The 21808-nt window shown below is 31.8% G+C and overlaps 1 protein-coding gene across 1 annotated transcript in view; it reads left to right on the top strand.

Moving 5' to 3' along the window:
- Positions 1–765: 765 nt before the first annotated feature.
- LOC135123164 (cardioacceleratory peptide receptor-like) overlaps positions 766–21808 on the top strand; it is a 38276-nt gene continuing 17233 nt past the window's right edge. The window contains exon 1 of the mRNA XM_064047661.1: positions 766–903. Within this exon, the coding sequence (XP_063903731.1) occupies positions 829–903 (75 nt within the window). The 5' untranslated portion in view covers positions 766–828. The remainder of the gene's footprint in view (positions 904–21808) is intronic.

Here is a 21808-nt window from a genome sequence, read left to right as displayed (position 1 = left end):
TGCAACAACATGTGAGTCTATCAAGAAATTGTAAATTTGCTTTCCGTTCAGCCTCGCACAAAAGACCTCCGCCCATGCCATGAATGAAGAATCTAGGCATAAAATCGTAATAACTGTATCGTAAATTACTCTTCTCCGTTTTCGATTAGTTTTTTATCCACGTTTAACGTGAATTATCGCGACAATTGTCCGAATACAAAAATAGTGTCCCACGAAACATCTTATTTCTAAATTCACTGTGTTTGCTTGAATTTACGTCATCCCATTAACCCGAATGATTTTTTCTAACTAATCCATTCTCACTATTTTAGTCACGAAATTTAGAAAATGATACGTTCACCTGAAAAAATACACAGTTTCGCCGAGTTACGCAGCAACGATTGGCCCATCAACAAAAAGTTTAAAATTCCCACTAAAATAAATGATTAGGATTGGAGAAAAATCGCGTGTTAATAAACTCCACTAAATCGATTGTTTACGATAATTAGCGGCTTATTCAAGCAATTTACTTGTCACTTTATTCAATTTAAAATCGTTTTTTGTTCGAGGAGAAAAGTCTTCCGGCGCCTTAGAGATCGGTCAAATCTTGAGATAATTTATAAAGTTTTTTCAGTCGATTTCAGGTATTCTCGAGAATATAAAATAATTTAAATAAGATGAGAATTTATAATTTTTCGGGATAGTCCAGCGCGCATGTGTCTGGAATTAAGTTCTTGCTATATATAATAAAAAATTGCCGCGTTTCGTCCAGTAGTCTCTGAATTTTTGCGCAAGAAACGGACAGACATCATGTAAAAATAAAAAAAACAAACATAAACAAAACAGAAAATGACAGAAGCTCAAGACGAAAATCAAACCATAGTTAACAACGGTACTAAAATAGACGATTTTTATTTTTTTGCGGTAAGTCACATTTATCTTATATTTACATAATTAAATTTATATTAAAAGTGGGATATCTGATGTGGTTTAATGCATTATGCGAATGTAATGGACCAATTACACAGCCTCTTTACTCTTCATCGATCGCTTGTTCCCGCGTTTCGCAAAACTTTATTCATTTCCGACTTCTTTCGTTTAGATATTGATCAACACAACTCATTTAATTTGGTGATAAAACGTCACATTAGTGATAATCATATGTTCAAAGATGTGACACCATAAATCAGATTCTTGTTTTCTTGAGACTTTCACGCGTAGATTTACTTTCTCATCGCAATTTTATCATTAAAATTTATTCTAAGTCTGCAATAACCTTACTTGAAACCCATAATTAACGTAACGAACGCATTTACGAGGACATTAATGTAGATTTTCGTAAAACATAATAATAATGCGTGCGATTTGAAAGTGTGAAACAAAAATTTGATTGACGTCATTTTCGAACGAATAGCGGTGTTTCTGTGATTTTAAAAAGAATAAGTTATTACCTACTTACTGAATTCGCGTTCTAAATATTATTGTTATCTATAAATACATAATTTTTGCTAATTATTGAAAAATGCCACAGTGGATTATTTGTTTTGAGTCGTGTGAGAAAGTGCGATCGTTCCAACAAACGGTTTTCCAAACGGAATACCGATGATAATATTTATTTATTTATTTAATAAAAAAATAAATACACCTTTTTTAACTTTTCTGTCAAGAAGATTAACACATGAAAATGTTCCACAAGTTTTCAGCACTGCTTTAACATTCATTTTGGTGTGTATATAATAAATAATATTTACAGCATGAATTTTTTGCAAGCAAGTGTTTTTTGATTATACCGACATTTTAATTATAACTCAGTCATATAAAGTAATTACTCTTTTGCTTACGATTAAACAGTTTATTTTTACAAGGTAGAGATGAAAAATTTTAAGGAAAAATTTACAAATCGCCATGATCGTTTTTATACGATGATGGAAAAGTGATAGTCACACACCATCAGAAGCTTTTTTTAAACCTGATGTAAATAGTTTTTCATAATATAGATATATTTTTTATAAATAATATGGTTAATTACTCTTTACATAATCAAATACAACGCAAACATTTTTTTTAAATACCCATTTACACAATTTAGGAACAGAATTGTTGCAAAATAGAATGTCACAATTTGTTTAAGTGAAGAGGATAAATTTAGGGCTACTTTCTTGTATCAAAAAAGTGCTCCACTATGATGATAAAGCGGCAAAACAAACTAAAGGCATTCCAGAGTCATCCTTGATGCCAGAATCATTTATGGTGTGGTTATGGTTAACATTAAAGTTATTCAAATTATAAAATTCGTTCGAACGTTATTTGATAATTATACATAAAATGTCAATTAGTCAGTACCAGCGCGTGGAAAAATAAAGTGAAATCTGTTCATACATATAATTTTTTTTTACATAAAACGTTTGTAAACAATAAAGTTTTCACATGTAGATATACTGTTCTGCAGCAGATAATGCACACATGACAAGTCCAGGATGATGAGCAGTTTTTCCACAGTTACTTAGTCATTTAATAAATCTGTAAAATTTTCGAGGAAAAACTCAGGCATTTTTTACATTTGTTAGGGTCAAATATAACTAATATTCTGAATAAAAAACACATCATCTTATAAAAAATAAAATGTGCACTTAAAAAAAAAACAGAAATTTTGAAAGAGGGAGCTTTAGATTTTAGTGTAAGAATGAAGATGATACAAATAATACGCAAAAATAAAGTGTACTCATATTGACTTTCATTTCGATATAGGTAACCTATATAAGAAACTTGTATAAAAAAAAGAAAAATTTAATATATCTACTACAAGCCACGCTGATATTGAAACATATATTAAAAATTCCTGAGAGGTAATAACTCTGTCTGCAGTTCTCAGCATTTAAATATAATATTTCTTAAAGAACAATAATATAAGCTACAAACGTAGATGATTAAATATGATAAATATGCTATCATAAATGCTAAATAAATTTCCATTACTTATACATTATGAGTTCCTTTTCATACAATTGTATCAACTATCTGACAATATGCATAAATTGGTTCGGTTATTTAAAGTTAATTACAGTTGCTGAGGGCAGCCTGGTTTTATAAAGAAGATGAAATAATTTGAATGTATTAGTGTCTTTAAAAAATACTTTTCTGAAAGTAAGCTTCAATAACGACCCTGAAAAGAGTTTTCTCTGCTATTGCCATTATTCAGGATTATAAAGTAATGTTTTTCTTTCGTACTTCCACGTAGTTTTATGTAAATTTGATGGCCATAAAATCTAACTCTGTTATAAAATTTTATTTGTTGAGCTTAAAATACTACATTCGTCTAAAAAATGTAACTATATGTGAAAATACGATATTTAATTTGGTTTACTTATTTTGTAACAATACTACTTGATGAACTTAAAACAATGCTGAAAACAGCTCTTTTGTATCCCGTCGCGCGATGTCAATACTGGCTTTTTAGAAACAAAAAATGAAATTACATTGCTAGGCATTGCTACTCAATTAATCTAACTATTGTAAAGCAACGAAGAAAACAGATTGTTATTAGGCTTTGAGATGAAAATGTAATGTCACCTTTACTCTGTTCTATTTTTTGTTGTCATTTATAACGCAGGTCTTCTGAATGAAAATATTTGTTCTTCACTATAATGTTCCATAATTAAATATTATACACTTATTAAAAATGCAGCACATCGTCTGTTTTCTAAAAATTAAAAAGTATACAAATAAAATTTTACCATTAAAGTATAGAAAGCAAACTATAAGGATTTACATATTAGTAACTGTTGATCACCGATCTCATACTTGTTATAATTTTAACAAAATTTTATCCGTCCTTGAATTTATACCAATCGGCTACATTTAAAATAATATTTGCATTACCAAGTACAGAGAATGACACCTAAATTACGCTTTATATTTATTACTAGCAGCTACATATTTAAAAAATTACAAAATTTTATGTGACGTCCTCCTTTAAAATATTATTAATTTATTATTATTAAACTATATAACCTTCTCTGCTGAAAACTTACAAATCTTATTTGCACGTCTTAAAACATCAAATAAGTTAACCAGTATACACATGCTGTACTAAAAAATTCTTTAATATTATATATGATGAGGCTCAGCGGTTTCATCTCTTTATTACTAACATGCGATGTGAGGCGCAGACGATAACGATTGATCCATTGCAACTCCCAAAATCTCTATTCCCATTACCTCTAACCATATGCTGGTCATTTATATTTAGTGTAATCGTACAATATAGTACATATTAACTTTATGACTAATAAAGAATATAACCCGATATTTATTTTCCTTTACTTTTAATTTATTTGATTTATATCAATTAAACAATTTATTCACATTCTTTTGCAAGATAACACCAACATTTTCATCTTTAACAGATTTAATAATATTACGGCAGCGACGAGATTATCCCATATTTTTTATATATTATACTCTGAACCATTAATAAAAATCGCAACCAACAACAGACCTAAATTGGAACCTTAATGTAAACTCGTGAAGTCGTGACACATTTAAAAATAAATGGTTTTCAATTTTCATACTAAGCATACACTGTTGACCAATAAGAAATGCCTTCAATATTGATACCTACTAATTTATCGTATAAGCCAGACTTACTACTACATATTATTAATTCCTTAACATTAGGTAAAACTATCAAAGTAGTTAGATAGGTCCGGATAAACAACACCAGTGTGCTGTCTTTGGTCTAATAAATTATAGGAATTTTGCGTACAGTTATGTAAATTCGTAGTTGTGGATATGTTTAAAGCAATACCGTACTGTTTACATTGCCCTATATTTAACTAGTTTACTTTCAAAAACTTTTGCGAAATTATCACGTATATCTACTATACAGTCATGTATCAAAAATGCGGTATATTGTCGTCATTTCATTTCATTTTTCTCACTACTTGTAAAATATCAGTCATTTATGTTAAAATAATATCGAATATTTGTAGAACGATATGGCACCACGTCACAAATATTATCTATCGTAGCAGAATTATTATCAATAGTAATATGTATGTCGATTGCATGCCAAATTGCCGATAATTTAAAATTAGGAGACATTTTGATTTGCACGAGCGGATATTTTCCACACTGAAAAAAAAAGTATATTGATCATTCTCTTCTTATTTTCTGGATCTGTATTGATGCAAATTTTTGCATAACAACGTAAACAGTGAAAATCAAAAATGCATTCCGGCCGGTTTGGCGAAAATTGCTCGAGCAAAATCGATATGGAAATAAATAATTTGGCTCCATTTCACACTAAAAAATCAAAAGGATCTGGAAGCAGTTTGAATATTTTTGTGTGGCAAAAGGGTATGCTGTTGAAAGAAATACAATTTTTAACAAAATTTCGCCTTAAATATAACAGAATATGAGGAAAGCATAATTAAAACCCTATAAAACACTTCCGCAAAAAGTGTGCAATGTAATAGAAAAAATGTTTCCTTATATTAATATAATTATTGTACCTTTCAAAAATCAAACCTACCTTTTGTAAGTAAAAATTTGAAATTAGTTTTATTATTTATCATTTTCACCTAAATGCAAATCTGATCATTTTGCCCAGTGTAAAATTATCGCTGAAATTCAAGTCTTATTGGTCGTCATGCAGAAATGTAAACGATTTCAATGGATCAATTTTTTTGAAGGAAATAGATAAATTCATCATGAAACCAATAATTATATCATAAATGCAGTCGATATTGTGAACGTCTATTCAGCAAATGGAATAAATACACCACGAAAATAATCGCTAAATGCATTGATTAAGTTTAAAGATGTTGCCAGGGACTAATCTTTACAGAATAATTCTCCAGGTGTTCGTGTTTTTTGCTTTTTAGAGCCTTAATAATTCTGTTTACACCATATTTGGTGAATGGACTTAAATATAGGGAGGAAAAACTTTCCCGGTTTCCATTAATTATATGTTATGATTGATTAAATGTACGTTTCATTCGAGATCGAGCTTAGAAATAGTATTTTCGGCATTATACATAAATACAAAATGTAGGTTAAAATCATCGAGAGGTGCGTCAGAGAAGATGGAATTTTTATGTTTTTTACAAAATTTTAATTTATAGTAGATCTAAGTGTTTTACTTTTGTTTTCTGAAGAATACAACAACTTTTGTATCTTTCTTTTAATTTTTAAAAGCAAAGTTTTATATCGCATCTTGAAATCTAGATTTAAAAGTTTATTACTATCAGTGGGTTAATTTCTAAATGCATCATAAAGAAGTGATTAATTTTATTTGGTCCCATGACCATGACATTAAATGACACGAAATGAATTATTTTTCTATTTCCTAAAAAAAAATGCACCTATTCGAATAAAAATTAAAAGATTAACGTAATTTACGCAAAAATTTTGAAAAATCAAATATTTTCTGCATCTGTATCTGTGCAAATTTTTGCATGACAACGTAAACAGTGAAAATTAAAAATGTATTCCGGCTGGTTTGACGAAAGCTGCTCCAGCAATTTGCACTAGTGCAAAATTATCTCTGAAATTCTGTTTTTATTTGTCATCATGCAGAAATATAAATAATTTGATTGGATCAATTTTTTTGAAGGCAATAATCTCCAATGTTTCTCAAAAATCATTAAAAGTAGTAGAAGTCGATATAATGTGACTATCAAATGATGATTTTTTGGTAGAACTACGGCTGCTGCCTCACAAATTCGTTCTTATGAAATAAAAATTTTCTATTCTATTGCATTTCATTTAATTGTAGTTAAGCCAATGTTCATTAAGACTAATAGCTTCTAAGTTAAAGATATTCATTACTATTTCTAGTTCTAATATTAATTGTTTATTTTTGAATGATTGTGTATTTAGATGTCAAATCTTAGATTTATTGCAATGAAAGTAGTCCAATTTATAGACGTATTCACGTCTTTGCATAAAAAAAGGTTGATTTTTTCGCACTTCATTCTTTTGGAAAAAGCTAAATCGCTTGATCAGTATTATACTGATCAAGCGATTTAGGTATAATACCTTTGGGCCAAAGCTCAGCTTAATTTAAGTCGGAGAGCCGTTCGATAAATTTGAAGAAAACTCTTGCACCCTCTGATTTTAGTAATTTTTCAACTTCTAGATGCCCTTGAGGAAATTTACCGAATTTCCCGTATAGATTATATAGATATAAACATTTCTTGTTAGGGTCTAGAGTCCTATAATTTCAATTTTAGATGTTCCTGTGTAGAACTTCTTCTGCAAATTTTTACTATAATTTTTTACTTCTCCAGACCAGTATGTTGTAAGTAATGTAACAATGGTGTCAAAGTCTTTCTAGAACATTAAAATGCAATTATTGATGATGGATATATCCCCACTGGTTTATGAGAAAGTATACTTGTCACTTTATATGCTTACAAATGTTTTTTTAAAGAAGTATAAATGTTTCGCAGTCAGACAAATTACAAAATAATACGATTCATTGTGATAATAATATTAGTTTACTTTTTCTATATTTAAACTAAAAAGAGCAGTATAAATAACTGATATAAAAATATTTGTTTAAATACTTTGAAGGTTTTCTCCAATAACCGGTCCTCAAGTGAATCCAAAAATCCCTGGCAACAGTCAAAGCTCGCTGGAAAATCGGCCTTATGTAATTCTCGCACTAAACTATTATTCGGCAAGTTCCACTCGACAATCCCATTTGTTGCGCTAGATATCATATGGATGTTGTCTGGGTCTGCTCCATTACCTGTCTAACATTTCCAACATTTTCCTTATTTCTGTGTAGAGCCGAGGTTTCTTAAAACTATGTCACACATGCATTGCAAAAATGAGCATATCGACGATGTTGTTAGAACATTCTTACCGGAATTCATTCCAAACCGCTTACAATTCTTCCATACACCTTCTGTCTGTTTCGAAAATACTACTCAATCATAAACGCCTTCTGGTCCAATTTAAATGCCATTTTTAAGCGAGTACGCAAATAAAGTTCTGAAATGAACTGTTTTTAATGTAAAGTTTAGTTCTCCAGGAAGCATCAACAAGCAAAAAACTAGAAACGTAGACGGGAAATGTAGAAGGGATGTTCTGTGTGATGTTTTTAAAGTTACGCAATAGTGAATAATACATTGACGTAAAATTTAAATCAGAGTTGAAAATCAGGTTATAATGATTTGACTGATTTTAGTTTTTACCTTTTTGGGTTTTCAAAAATTAGGTTTACAAAATTATCGGCAATTAAAATTAACTTTGTTAAAAACTTTTTATGGCGTAGTTTTCGACGCAGCGTCATAATCATGTCAAAGAAACATTATAAATATGCTCGTCTGAGTTTATTTAATCTGTGTACGTCTTGCGTAGATAAATTATTTGAGCCGGTAATCATGTAATTTTTAAGTTTTTTTGTGGTAAAATTTATTTCCCACACAGAAACTCTTGTGAAAGAGTTCAGTCGATAAATTGAGATGAAAGACTTTGCATGTATAAAAAATTATTTATTACTTCGTATGTAATACGGAGTTTCACATGGGAGTGGGTTAGTGTTAAAATAAAGATTATAATCAAGTTGTCAAACTGACGGTACATGCCAGTCTGGTGGTGAATGTTGCCGTTTTCATAAATTTAAATTTTCCGTGGAAATTTTGTGTGGATTTGACTATTTATAATGTTCTTTTTTAAATGAAGGATTACGGACTTTAAGATAATGAGTAACGTAGCAGCATTGTCTTATTAGTTATAAGATAAGTTAACGAAATTGTAAAAATTGTGGTTTTAATTAATTAATTATAGGATCTAAGGGTCAGTGTACAGAATATTTTAAGACAAATTAAGTTGATCAGGCACTTAATGAAGCGTTTAGTGACATGTGATTGGCGTATAGTCAGTGTCAAAGTGGTTTAATGCCGCATTAAAAAAAATTTAATTGCAATAAAATATTTAACTGAGCTTCCGTAAATCGGCTTCTAGTCTTAATGTTTTGATTTTGTAAAATCTCCTTATTAAATCGCCGGCGAAGACTGTCATAAATAATTCAGATTTAATTAGTCATCCAAAAAAATTTCTTAAAACTATGTTTATAATTTAAAATAATATTCAAAATACAATTAATTGTTATTAATTTTTGTGTGTATTAACGTTAAATGGATAAATTTGATGAGATTAAGTAGACCTAAAATACCGATATTAAAATAAAAAGAAAGTTTGCTTTAATTTGTTCTCTGGTCTTTACATTCGTGTAAATGAACTTGGAAAATGTAAGCTTTCGAGTATTTGTACCTTAAACAAATTTCTGAAAAGTGTTTGGATCGCTAAAATTAAAATGCATTAAAGCTAAAAGTTGTTTTATTTGTACTGGTCTATATTTACGTCTTTCTAATTGCTATGCATTGTTGGTTTCAGCAAAGCAGGAATTAATGTAAAAATATCTCGAGGTTCTCGTAAATTTCGTAAAGTTTACATGAAAAAGATAAAGTGCCCACCTTTTTAGCACAATATGGCACTGATATATCTAAATTAATTCATTACTTTGAGTGCGAAGGTTAATTTGTAGAAAGAGTTTATTTACCTGTGTATAAATTGAGTAATCAAGCTAGGTTGAAAGTAAAGTTATTGTACCATGTGGCATTGATTTTAATTTACGGAGATATTTCGCTCTGGTTCAATGTATCTAAACTCTTAAATTGTCAAACTTCGTACCTAAATTTAGATAGGTTAACTGCGCTACCACGAGAAATGCCACTTTCGCGTTTCAAAATGTAGTGTTTTTAAGAGTTTCTAACTGAATTATAGAAATCATGCGTGATCGAGTTACCAATATAGGTTTTTCTTAAAATTCATAGAGATAATTAAAAAGGAAGCCGTTATTAAGCAAAATATTTAGTATGGAGAAACAAAAACTGGCACGGAAAATTACACGTTGTTAAGTAGTAGCGCAAATGTTTTCACAAAATGCTTTTGTTTAATTGAGTTTTGCGGTAATCTATATACGCCCAGTCCAAACCGCTAATGATAGAAATTTGAAATTTGGAGAGGATGTTCATTTTATACTGGAGGCTTCGTTCAAGAAGAGATTTCTCGAAATTCATCCCCTAAGAGGGTTGCTCAAACATCTGGCGGTCATGATGCACTGCACTTCAAATATACCTACAGGGTGATTTCGAAATATATGCAATAATAATAATAATAGTGTGGATATATTGAAAAAACAAATTAAAAATCGAATGGGGCGATACGGAGCCACTGATCCACCTTTTAAACACTAGGTGGAAAAACGTTCGAATAAAACACTTTCAGTTTTAAATAAAAGTAAAACCGACTTTTCGCTGCTTATCATTCGTTGTAGAAAAAGTTGGTGGTCCTAGAAAGACCAATTTTTGGTAATGCTTCATGGTGATCGACTTTTGATTTTGACGGATGTTTGGTCCTTGCCACAACGCTCTGGGCCTTTCATTGTAGTAATTATGTAGGTCAAGAAACACTACCAGCGGCGCGATTCACAATTTATATTTGATTTCAAATAATATCGTCCAGAAATTGCTACCACTTAGGAACGTGAAATTTACACAGTACGATAATATTATTGTGAGCTATTCCTCATTTTTTTATTGCACATATTTCGCATTCACGCTGTATTATTCCATTACAAACCGTTAAAAGTCTACTATCGTATTTTTTGCAAGATGATAACATATATGGAATGGTTTCGTTTTCCTTTTTTTTGAAAAATTGTACGTAATGCAATTTTTTAACTATACAGTGTGCTCATTACGCCTGACAATTTTTGCATAGGCAACATGTTATACAACCCAGACACGACTTCGTCCAATTTAATTTTTTTTTGAATAAGCAATTATAGTAATCATCAATCGAAAAAATTAATACTCAATTTATTAATGGATCAGATTACAACGAAAACGAAATTATAATAAATGTCTACCTCCACTACCTTTACAAAGACCTATCCAACGTTCAAAATTTCTATGAACTCTATCTAACATGTCAGGAGTTATAGATCTGCATGACGCTATTATCCTTTCACACGTAAGTGGTTTTTATTTTCGATTGGGACACTATAATATGTAGTATATTATTAGTTAAAGTTGCAAAGCCAAGCATTCTAGACCGAGCGCAAGGTCTAGAAGTGGTTTTACAACCGTGGTTAATATACTATGTTTTCACTAGATAGTAGAAGCCATAAGACAATAAATTGAAAAAATAAACGTCCAATTTTTGACGCAACATGATTTTGTTTTGATTTCTAATCAAACTTAATCTAAATCTTCAACACAAAGAAAACCGTTTACACTTGTCGCTGAATTAATCATTTTATCTTGCACCGTCTACCAACTACCATGCGTATACTCAAGTAATGTTAGGTAATGGCACACATTGATTCATTTTTTAAGAAATAATCACATCAAGTATTTCGTACATAACCGCAATCTTTTTTTTGAACCTTGGTCGCAAAAGTTGAACTTTGCTACCTCTAAATGAGTCGACATTTGCATGCTTCATGGCTGCTAGTGAAAAAACGTCATTTTTCACCTTCCCCCAAAGAAAAAAATCTAATGGCGTTAGATCAGCGCTCCGTGCAGGCCAAGCGTACTCTTCTTCTCTAGCAATAAGTCCAAACGCTCTGTGTAAATAGTTCCTAACGTCTCTCTGATAATGAACGGGAGCGCCATCATTTTGAAACCAAATTATTCTTCGTATGTCTAGCTCTACGTTTACCAACAGTTCAGGTAAAATATTCTTTAAAAAATTTAGATACATAGGTCCGTTTAAATTTCCTTCAAAAAAATGTGGACCAATGATGTGTTTACCAACAATTCCACACCAAGCATTAACTTTGAAAACTTCTTGGAAATGCTTTTCCTGATACCAATGGCGATTTTGCTGGGCATAGTAGTGTGAGTTGTGTCTGTTTAGACACCCATTATTGGTAAATGTGGTTCCATCCGTAAACAAAACGTTAAATAAAAAATCTTGATTGTCTCGTAATTGAGCCCTCACGAATTCGCAAAATACTAACCGTCGGATAAAATCACTTTTTGTTAAATGTTAGTTCATTGTCACATGATATGGATGAAATCGGTTTGCCTTTAAGATGTTGAAAACCGAACCCAAACTAATCTCCATTTGTCTTGCAATCTGTCACGTGGGGATAACAACGATACTATATACTCAAAATTTCAAGAAAATGGGGTAAGGCAATTTCGATTTGGTGAATACACACACATACTACTCGTATTTTGTATATTTTGAGAGAGGGTATATTAGAAGCATATTATTTTACACATTTTAAGGAGGATTTTGAGTTAACGTCATCAAGTTTTTCGAGGGGAGTAACTGACAAATTTTGATTAGTGTTTGGTGGAGACGTTTAGGTCAATTTTATGCATTCTGGCGTTCGTAGATACAAGAAAATTGGTAAAATTCTGCAGAAACGTCACTTTTGAAGTGTTTTCTTGTACTTTTAAGCCAATCAGATACCCTACGGGCTCGGAAAGAGCAACGAAACCATCAAATTTTAGCTAGAAACTGTATTTTTGTCGATTTTTATTGAATTTGAACTATATTTCAACATTTTTTGATGGTTCTGAGCCACGAAACACACTTAAAGCATGCAGAATCGTCTCAGATTAGGAAAAGGAGACGTTTAGGTCAATTTTGTGCATTCTGGCGTTCTTAGATACAAGAAAATTGGTAAAATTCTTCGGAAACGTCACTTTTGAAGTGTTTTCTTGTCCTTTTAAGCCAATCAGAAACCCTACGGGCTCGTAAAGAGCAACGAAACCATCAAATTTTAGCTAGAAACTGTATTTTTGTCGATTTTTATTGAATTTGAACTATATTTCAACATTTTTTGATGGTTCTGAGCCACGAAACACACTTAGAGCATGCAGAATCGTCTCAGATTAGGAAAAGGAGACGTTTAGGTCAATTTTATGCATTCTGGCGTTCGTAGATACAAGAAAATTGGTAAAATTCTTCAGAAACGTCACTTTTGAAGTGTTTTCTTGTACTTTTAAGCCAATCAGATACCCTACGGGCTCGGAAAGAGCAACGAAACCATCAAATTTTAGCTAGAAACTGTATTTTTGTCGATTTTTATTGAATTTGAACTATATTTCAACATTTTTTGATGGTTCTGAGCCACGAAACACATTTAAAGCATGCAGAATCGTCTCAGATTAGGAAAAGGAGACATTTAGGTCAATTTTATGCATTCTGGCGTCCGTAGATACAAGAAAATTGATAAAATTCTTCAGAAACGTCACTTTTGAAGTGTTTTCTTGTACTTTTAAGCCAATCAGATACCCTACGGGCTCGGAAAGAGCAAAGAAACCATCAAATTTTAGTTAGAAACTGTATTTTTGTCGATTTTTATTGAATTTGAACTATATTTCAACATTTTTTGATGGTTCTGAGCCACGAAACACATTTAAAGCATGCAGAATCGTCTCAGATTAGGAAAAGGAGACGTTTAGGTCAATTTTATGCATTCTGGCGTTCGTAGATACAAGAAAATTGGTAAAATTCTTCAGAAACGTCACTTTTGAAGTGTTTTCTTGTATTTTTAAGCCAATCAGATACCCTACGGGCTCGGAAAGAGCAAAGAAACCATCAAATTTTAGCTAGAAACTGTATTTTTGTCGATTTTTATTGAATTTGAACTATATTTCAACATTTTTTTATGGTTCTGAGCCACGAAACACACTTAAAGCATGCAGAATCGTCTCAGATTAGGAAAAGGAGACGTTTAGGTCAATTTTATGCATTCTGGCGTTCGTAGATACAAGAAAATTGGTAAAATTCTTTAGAAACGTCACTTTTGAAGTGTTTTCTTGTACTTTTAAGCCAATCAGATACCCTATGGGCTCAGAAAGAGCAAAGAAACCATCAAATTTTAGCTAGAAACTGTATTTTTGTCGATTTTTATTGAATTTCAACTATATTTCAACATTTTTTGATGGTTCTGAGCCACGAAACACACTTAAAGCATGCAGAATCGTCTCAGATTAGGAAAAGGAGACGTTTAGGTCAATTTTATGCATTCTGGCGTTCGTAGATACAAGAAAATTGGTAAAATTCTTTAGAAACGTCACTTTTGAAGTGTTTTCTTGTATTTTTAAGCCAATCAGATACCCTACGGGCTCGGAAAGAGCAACGAAACCATCAAATTTTAGCTAGAAACTGTATTTTTGTCGATTTTTATTGAATTTGAACTATATTTCAACATTTTTTGATGGTTCTGAGCCACGAAACACACTTAAAGCATGCAGAATCGTCTCAGATTAGGAAAAGGAGACGTTTAGGTCAATTTTATGCATTCTGGCGTTCTTAGATACAAGAAAATTGGTAAAATTCTTCGGAAACGTCACTTTTGAAGTGTTTTCTTGTCCTTTTAAGCCAATCAGAAACCCTACGGGCTCGTAAAGAGCAACGAAACCATCAAATTTTAGCTAGAAACTGTATTTTTGTCGATTTTTATTTAATTTGAACTATATTTCAACATTTTTTGATGGTTCTGAGCCACGAAACACACTTAGAGCATGCAGAATCGTCTCAGATTAGGAAAAGGAGACGTTTAGGTCAATTTTATGCATTCTGGCGTTCGTAGATACAAGAAAATTGGTAAAATTCTTCAGAAACGTCACTTTTGAAGTGTTTTCTTGTACTTTTAAGCCAATCAGATACCCTACGGGCTCGGAAAGAGCAACGAAACCATCAAATTTTAGCTAGAAACTGTATTTTTGTCGATTTTTATTGAATTTGAACTATATTTCAACATTTTTTGATGGTTCTGAGCCACGAAACACATTTAAAGCATGCAGAATCGTCTCAGATTAGGAAAAGGAGACATTTAGGTCAATTTTATGCATTCTGGCGTCCGTAGATACAAGAAAATTGATAAAATTCTTCAGAAACGTCACTTTTGAAGTGTTTTCTTGTACTTTTAAGCCAATCAGATACCCTACGGGCTCGGAAAGAGCAAAGAAACCATCAAATTTTAGTTAGAAACTGTATTTTTGTCGATTTTTATTGAATTTGAACTATATTTCAACATTTTTTGATGGTTCTGAGCCACGAAACACATTTAAAGCATGCAGAATCGTCTCAGATTAGGAAAAGGAGACGTTTAGGTCAATTTTATGCATTCTGGCGTTCGTAGATACAAGAAAATTGGTAAAATTCTTCAGAAACGTCACTTTTGAAGTGTTTTCTTGTATTTTTAAGCCAATCAGATACCCTACGGGCTCGGAAAGAGCAAAGAAACCATCAAATTTTAGCTAGAAACTGTATTTTTGTCGATTTTTATTGAATTTGAACTATATTTCAACATTTTTTGATGGTTCTGAGCCACGAAACACACTTAAAGCATGCAGAATCGTCTCAGATTAGGAAAAGGAGACGTTTAGGTCAATTTTATGCATTCTGGCGTTCGTAGATACAAGAAAATTGGTAAAATTCTTTAGAAACGTCACTTTTGAAGTGTTTTCTTGTACTTTTAAGCCAATCAGATACCCTATGGGCTCAGAAAGAGCAAAGAAACCATCAAATTTTAGCTAGAAACTGTATTTTTGTCGATTTTTATTGAATTTGAACTATATTTCAACATTTTTTGATGGTTCTGAGCCACGAAACACACTTAAAGCATGCAGAATCGTCTAGATGCGTAGATGATAATCTACGCGACATTCCTAAAATAGACCTAAAATTTCACAACAATCACTTCAGTAGTTTCGGAAATTACCCATCTAATAAAATAGCCAGATGGCAAATCGTAGACAACGATGGGCAGGCAGAAACGGAAGACTTACATTTTTATACTCTAGAGGCTATGGAATATCGATAAAACGTACAGTTAACCTTTATTTCGATAATTGTATTGTTTTCAAAAACGACACAAAACTGGCAGTTCCTAATATGGTAACGAGGTTACTTTAAAATCACTGAAACTGTAAAGCGATTTGAGTTCTTGCTTTTCGTTTTAGACAATGTTACAAGGAATGATGCGGAGTTATAATTGTGTTTTCTTCCTAAAAGCGAAAGAACTGCTGAGAAACATAATGGACCGCCATGTGAAAAAAAAGGGGAAAAGCCCTGATTAACGAGATCGGTTTTACACTTCCAAAGTGTTTAGTCCAAATTGTTGATGTCCTTATGATAAACAGAAAATCATAGAGGCGGTGACATTAAAAGATTAACATCGTGTATTTTTATTTAAATATCAGTCCCAACAGCAAAATAGCATTAGCTACGGTTCTGCCCTTTGCAATGCTCTATAAAAAAACGGAAGTTGGTTTATGTTAATCAAACCCAAATATATTAGCAACTGTTTCTCTTGACCTACCTTATTTACATATTATCATAAAAATTATTGTCAATAATTTATTACATATGTATTATTAAGTACACGATTTCCGGAGAGTAAAACATTTTCCCTTAGCAAGACATTTTTTGTCCTTTTTTCTACGAGGCGAAAGTGACAGCTCATTATGGTCCTAAGTAGTTTTTCACTCCCTGCAATCGACTTTTCATTTACAAAAAAACGAGATTTAAAACTAACTAATAGTGAGCTTTCTTTGTCAGACTTTCTACACGAGACGTTATATGGGACTTAGCTTTTTTGTGATTACATGCATATATGTATGTTTGTAATCAGCCTATCAAGGCTGACGTGTAGGCTTTTTACTGAGAAATGCTAACCGCACATCACAGGAAAATGGTAATTCTTGTACCTTTCGAAAATTCACTTTTCGCTGCTCAAGGGATGATTCACCCACTGGTACCACTATCTTTTTAAATCGTTGACCTGTGGTGGTCAATCTTAATCAGTTTATCAACCCCCGACCCAAAAAGAGGGATGTTATACCTTTAAAACATTTGTTTGTCTGTCTCTGTGTCTGTCTTAAGTTTGAAGCATTTGTCTGTCTCTCTATCCGTCTGTTTGTGGCATCGTAGCATCCAAACGGATGAACCAATTTCAATGCAATTTGTTTGTTTGAATTCTAGTTTAATAGGGATGGTTCTTAGCTAAATTCGCTGATAATCACTTCAGCCACTTCATGATCATCAGCTCATAACACATGGTATAGGAATTAGAACGGGTTGTGTGAAAGGTGTGCATAGCATATCGACCGTCGCACCGAATCTTAACCAATTTCAAACTTTTTAAGTTTTTTGTTCTGTCGGGGTTTTTAAGTTGCTTCACTTGTCGATTACAGATAGGACAGCGTTTCGATTTGTTGTTAAACCAGTTACAATTATTGCTGGACACAACAGTCCATTTGCTCCGTTCCATTTGTTCACCGTCATAAGATGTTTATTAATCAAGGTAGTCGCTAAAACAGTACGACTATGTACCTCCAGTTTTCAAGTTTTATAACTGTGACGGCAAAAAATTTAGAAATTCGACAACTCGCCAATTTTCATACAGCTCATAAATAACCGAATTTTAAAAACAAATAGAACATGTAATGAAAAAAATTATAAGCCAACAGCTGGTCAACATTGTATAGGTGTACCAGCCGTTAGGTTATCATTTAACTAACACCCATGAACGTTACAGATGTAAATAGTCATCATAAGTCAGTCACGAAATCCACATTTTCTCGGAACATGTAAACCCAAATTAAGAAACATAGTACACTCTAACCGATAATAGTTATTTATTGTAAGAGTGTTTTAGACAGCATTTTATCCACGCAAGAATGTTTAAATGCGAGAGCGAAGCTCGAGCATTTAATATTCTTAAGTGGATAAAACGCAGCTAAAACAAGAATGCAATACAATGTTTTATTCACAATCAGGATCATTTAGAATCAGATTTCATCAAAAAATTATTTGACATTTCACTCTGAGAGCGGCTGTAACGTCAAAAGTTATTGAAATTAATTTAAAAAAATTGGGAGATGTTGAATGGTTGCTATGTAGAAAATACATGTCCTTGCGTCCGAAGAAGTTATCAAATGACAGATTCTTTTTACGATATACTAATCAAAAATGTACTTCACAACCTGTTGAAATCAACACTTTGTCGAAAGTTCCTTCAAGAGTTGCTTCATTTTTGAATTTGGCAAACGCCGAAGCTTATAGCGGTCATTCATTGAGACGCACTTCGACAACTTTACTGGCTAATAAAGGTGTTGACCTCACAACAATAAAAAGACACGGTGAGTGGAGAAGCTCCGAGAAAGTTATATTGATGATTCTATATCTAATAAGCTTGATATCGCAAGGAAGATCCAAGGTACTCCTGGTACTAGTCGTTCCTTACAAGAGAAGACATCCATTGTTTCTACAGATTTATCAAAAACTTTGACAAGCACTATGCGTTCTGAAACTGATGAAAACTACAAGCTTGTTATTAATGGAAACGATGAAACAAAAAAGGAAATTTCTATTAATATAAATATTAATGTTAGTATTAATAATAAACAAATACATAAATAAATTACTATGATTTAAGGTTGTATTTTTCATTATTCCACTAGTGGATAAAGTGGTACTTGATATGCTTCATAAGTGTGGATAAAACTCGAATTATAATGTGACTGTGGATAAAAATAATTTTATTAATTTCTTTCTAAAATAATTTCTACGTTTGATATAATTGTGGTAAGTGTGAAAAAATATATATTTTTGGTGTAACGCAATACAAGTTACCAAACTAAAAGAAGGTGATGTATTGGGAAAAAAGACATTTCTTCGTCATAGCAATTAAATCATAGAAAGTTTGATAAGAAATACATTTCCAGCTAATTTTGTTCTACGCTGTTACATTATCTAAAAATATGGATTTTACGCGCCTCTTTCATTCACCAGTTTTTTTTTTTTTGTAAAACGTTTCCCACTTATTAGACCGTACATTCTATTATAAATTTTTCCTCAACATAACATACCTTTACCAAGAATAAATTTTAAAATCGCAGCACTTCCTTTTATATTTTCCTTTTGAAATGTTATTTGGTTTTGTCTAAGAATATTGATTGACCAGTTTTGCATTGAGAGAAATGCTTCAGTGTGGAATAATGATGTACGTTCAAAAGTATAATTTATTCACATACCGGAAGCGAAAAAGCGTCAGGAAAAATAAATAAATAAAGAGAATTTTCAGACATAAAAGTTGTCTTTTTTGTAATTGTAAGTATAAATTTAAAAGGATTTTACGCTTTCGAACCTCGTGGCATTAAAATGTTTAAAGATAAACTTGTAAAACACTGTTTACACTTGTCCTGTACATCTGGCCACTCTAGTAATAATTATAATACTCTGTGGAATTAATACATTCCGAGAATTTACCGAAAACAGACTCGTGCTTGCTAAGCTCGAATTTTTCGTAAACACAATGTGAAATCTCCGGACATTGCCTCTGAAAATGCAGAGAAACATGATAAAATTATTTTGTAAGGATATATTTCGCTAAATTGGTTTCTAACTTTGCTAATAAACGACTGCTTATCGGATTTCTCATTATCTGGTGTTAATTAAAGCGAAAATTTATTTCAAAAACTAGCGACTGAACAATCTGATCGTTACCAGTTCTCGGAAATGTTTTACTTTAATATTTTCATTTTGTATTCGCGTTCATCGGGAATCAGGTGCTTGTTCAGGATTTCGTAATGATTCAGACGTGACTTAATTCGTTCGTTGAACTGATGAACGATTTAGTGTGTTTTTTCAACTGAATAATTTCATCAATTCAATCAGAAAGTAATTTGAAAGCCGATTCTTTTGTTTTAACTTTGTATAAGCACACATAAAAAGTTGTGGAATGGTGTTCGCAGTAGTTGAGGCTTGTCTTGATCGCTGATGCGAACACATAACCATAAAGGCAATTTAGATTTTGGCAGTGATTACCAATAAAGCGATGTTTTTTAATTCAACACCACATGCTTAATGTATTTATAACGAGCAAAGATCAAGAACCTAGAAAATTATTGCCACGTGTTGGAAAATTGATAATAATTGTCTGCACAGTCAGTGATGCTGAAAGAAATGTGGACAGTTTCAGAGATTTGATGGGAATTTAATCGTCTTCGTTATACACCATATAAGCCATCTACTGAAAATTGTAAAGTACATATCAGAAAGTAGTTTTCGAAAAATGTAGATATTCTTCTGAATATTCTTATACTGAATTTCCCTCGTCTTGAAAGCACAGTCGCTGTCACACCAAGTTACAGATTTTTTTAAACGTCCTGCATATAGCAGTCTTTCGCCAGACACTGTTGAATAATTTGAGACGAATACAAACTTATCCCAACTATATTATTTTCACAAGATTTTGAACAAAGTGATGTTATTAGTTTTTTGTGAGAACATAATGTATACATACATTTTAATTAATCTTTTCTATTTTTTGTGAGGACAATTTAATTGAGATAAAAAATTTAAGTGAACTCGAATAAGGAGTTTTGTTAGACAAGTCAAGACAAATGCTCCTTCTGCTCAGCTACCAAGAATAGTGCCTAGTTAAAATAAAGTTTATTGAATAAGCTAATCATCAACTTTCTGTCGCGGCACAGTTTCGCAAAAAAATGTATCATATAAACGGATCCATATATCTAAGCAAAAACAACAGTACTTCCTGCAGTACAAATATAAGTAAAAATAATCTGCACAAAGTGTTACATCTGCTTTGGGCAAACAGTTAGAGAAGTCAACAGCGAAAGTAGTATATATTTGCCCGAGGATAACCCTTGCGGAACTCTATAATTAATGTAAGAAATGTGTGACGCATTATTATTATTATAAGTTACGTGCCGAATTCAGATTGTGTTAAAGATATATCTCATTTATTTTTCGACTAATTTTTTTTTTAATTTTGTATCAACGTTTATTGAAGAATGCAGATTCCGTTTTATGTGAAAAATGTATTAGTTGTCGTAATCTTTAATTTTAAATCTCTTATTTCACGTGAGGCTGTTCAAAATTTTGAAAAAAATCAAGTATTACGTTGAAATAAAGTATTCCGTGGAAGAAAACTGAAAAGTTTATTCCTCTTTAAGAAATCTGCTCTTGAAGTGGCAGAAAAAAAAAGATTTTAATTAATTCGTTGAAAACAAACTTAGCCATAAAAATACTTGCATGTTTTTTGCTTAAAATTTTTGATCAACCGTGACGGAACAACTAATTTTCTCGCACTTTTGTCATTTTTGAAGTTTCAACTTTCTACTTCTTTTACAATGCCTAAAAAATGTCTATGTGTACGGAGAATGTCGCAGAATTATTCCTGATACGATTCGAGTCCTGAGGCAACGGTTTCGGGAAGAAAATCTGACAAAATTCAGAATTAAACATGTGCTTAATTTTTTTTGAGATACCGGTAGTGTTCGTGAACCAAAAAGAGTTCGTAATAATAGGGTAACAGAAAATCAGGAGATGATGGCAGCAGTTCTCAATTAGAAATACAAGTTTCAATTACGTCCATTCAGCGTATTGTAAAAAAGAATAAATAGCATCCGTACAAAATTTCTTTGCTTAGAAGTAATAGCGTAGTGAACCGTCATAACATGCACTACTGGTCAGTTGAAGATCCTCACTGGCTTAAGTATGTTAGGTATTTTCCCTATAATGGAATTCTAACTTTTAGTTGTTTTTACTAAATTTCTTTAAAATACTCAAGAACAACCAAACAAAATTCTATTCAGTAATAAAACATTATTAATAAGGTAGGTAATTATGGTATTTTTATGGTAAACAGAGCGGTTTTCTTTTGGCAAAATATTTTATGACGTTATCAAAATTTACTTTGCTCTTTTTCAATTGATAAAATGGAAAGATTGTTTAGTCGCGCTCTGATGAGTCTGAA

Source organism: Zophobas morio, unplaced genomic scaffold (genome assembly GCF_036711695.1).
Source record: "Zophobas morio isolate AGI-343-1 ecotype UQ-CSIRO unplaced genomic scaffold, CSIRO_AGI_Zmor_V1 ptg000006l, whole genome shotgun sequence".
Taxonomy (NCBI): Eukaryota; Metazoa; Arthropoda; class Insecta; order Coleoptera; family Tenebrionidae; genus Zophobas; species Zophobas morio.
The sequence above is the reverse complement of the archived record's forward strand: the minus strand, read 5'-3'. Positions and strand labels throughout refer to the sequence as shown.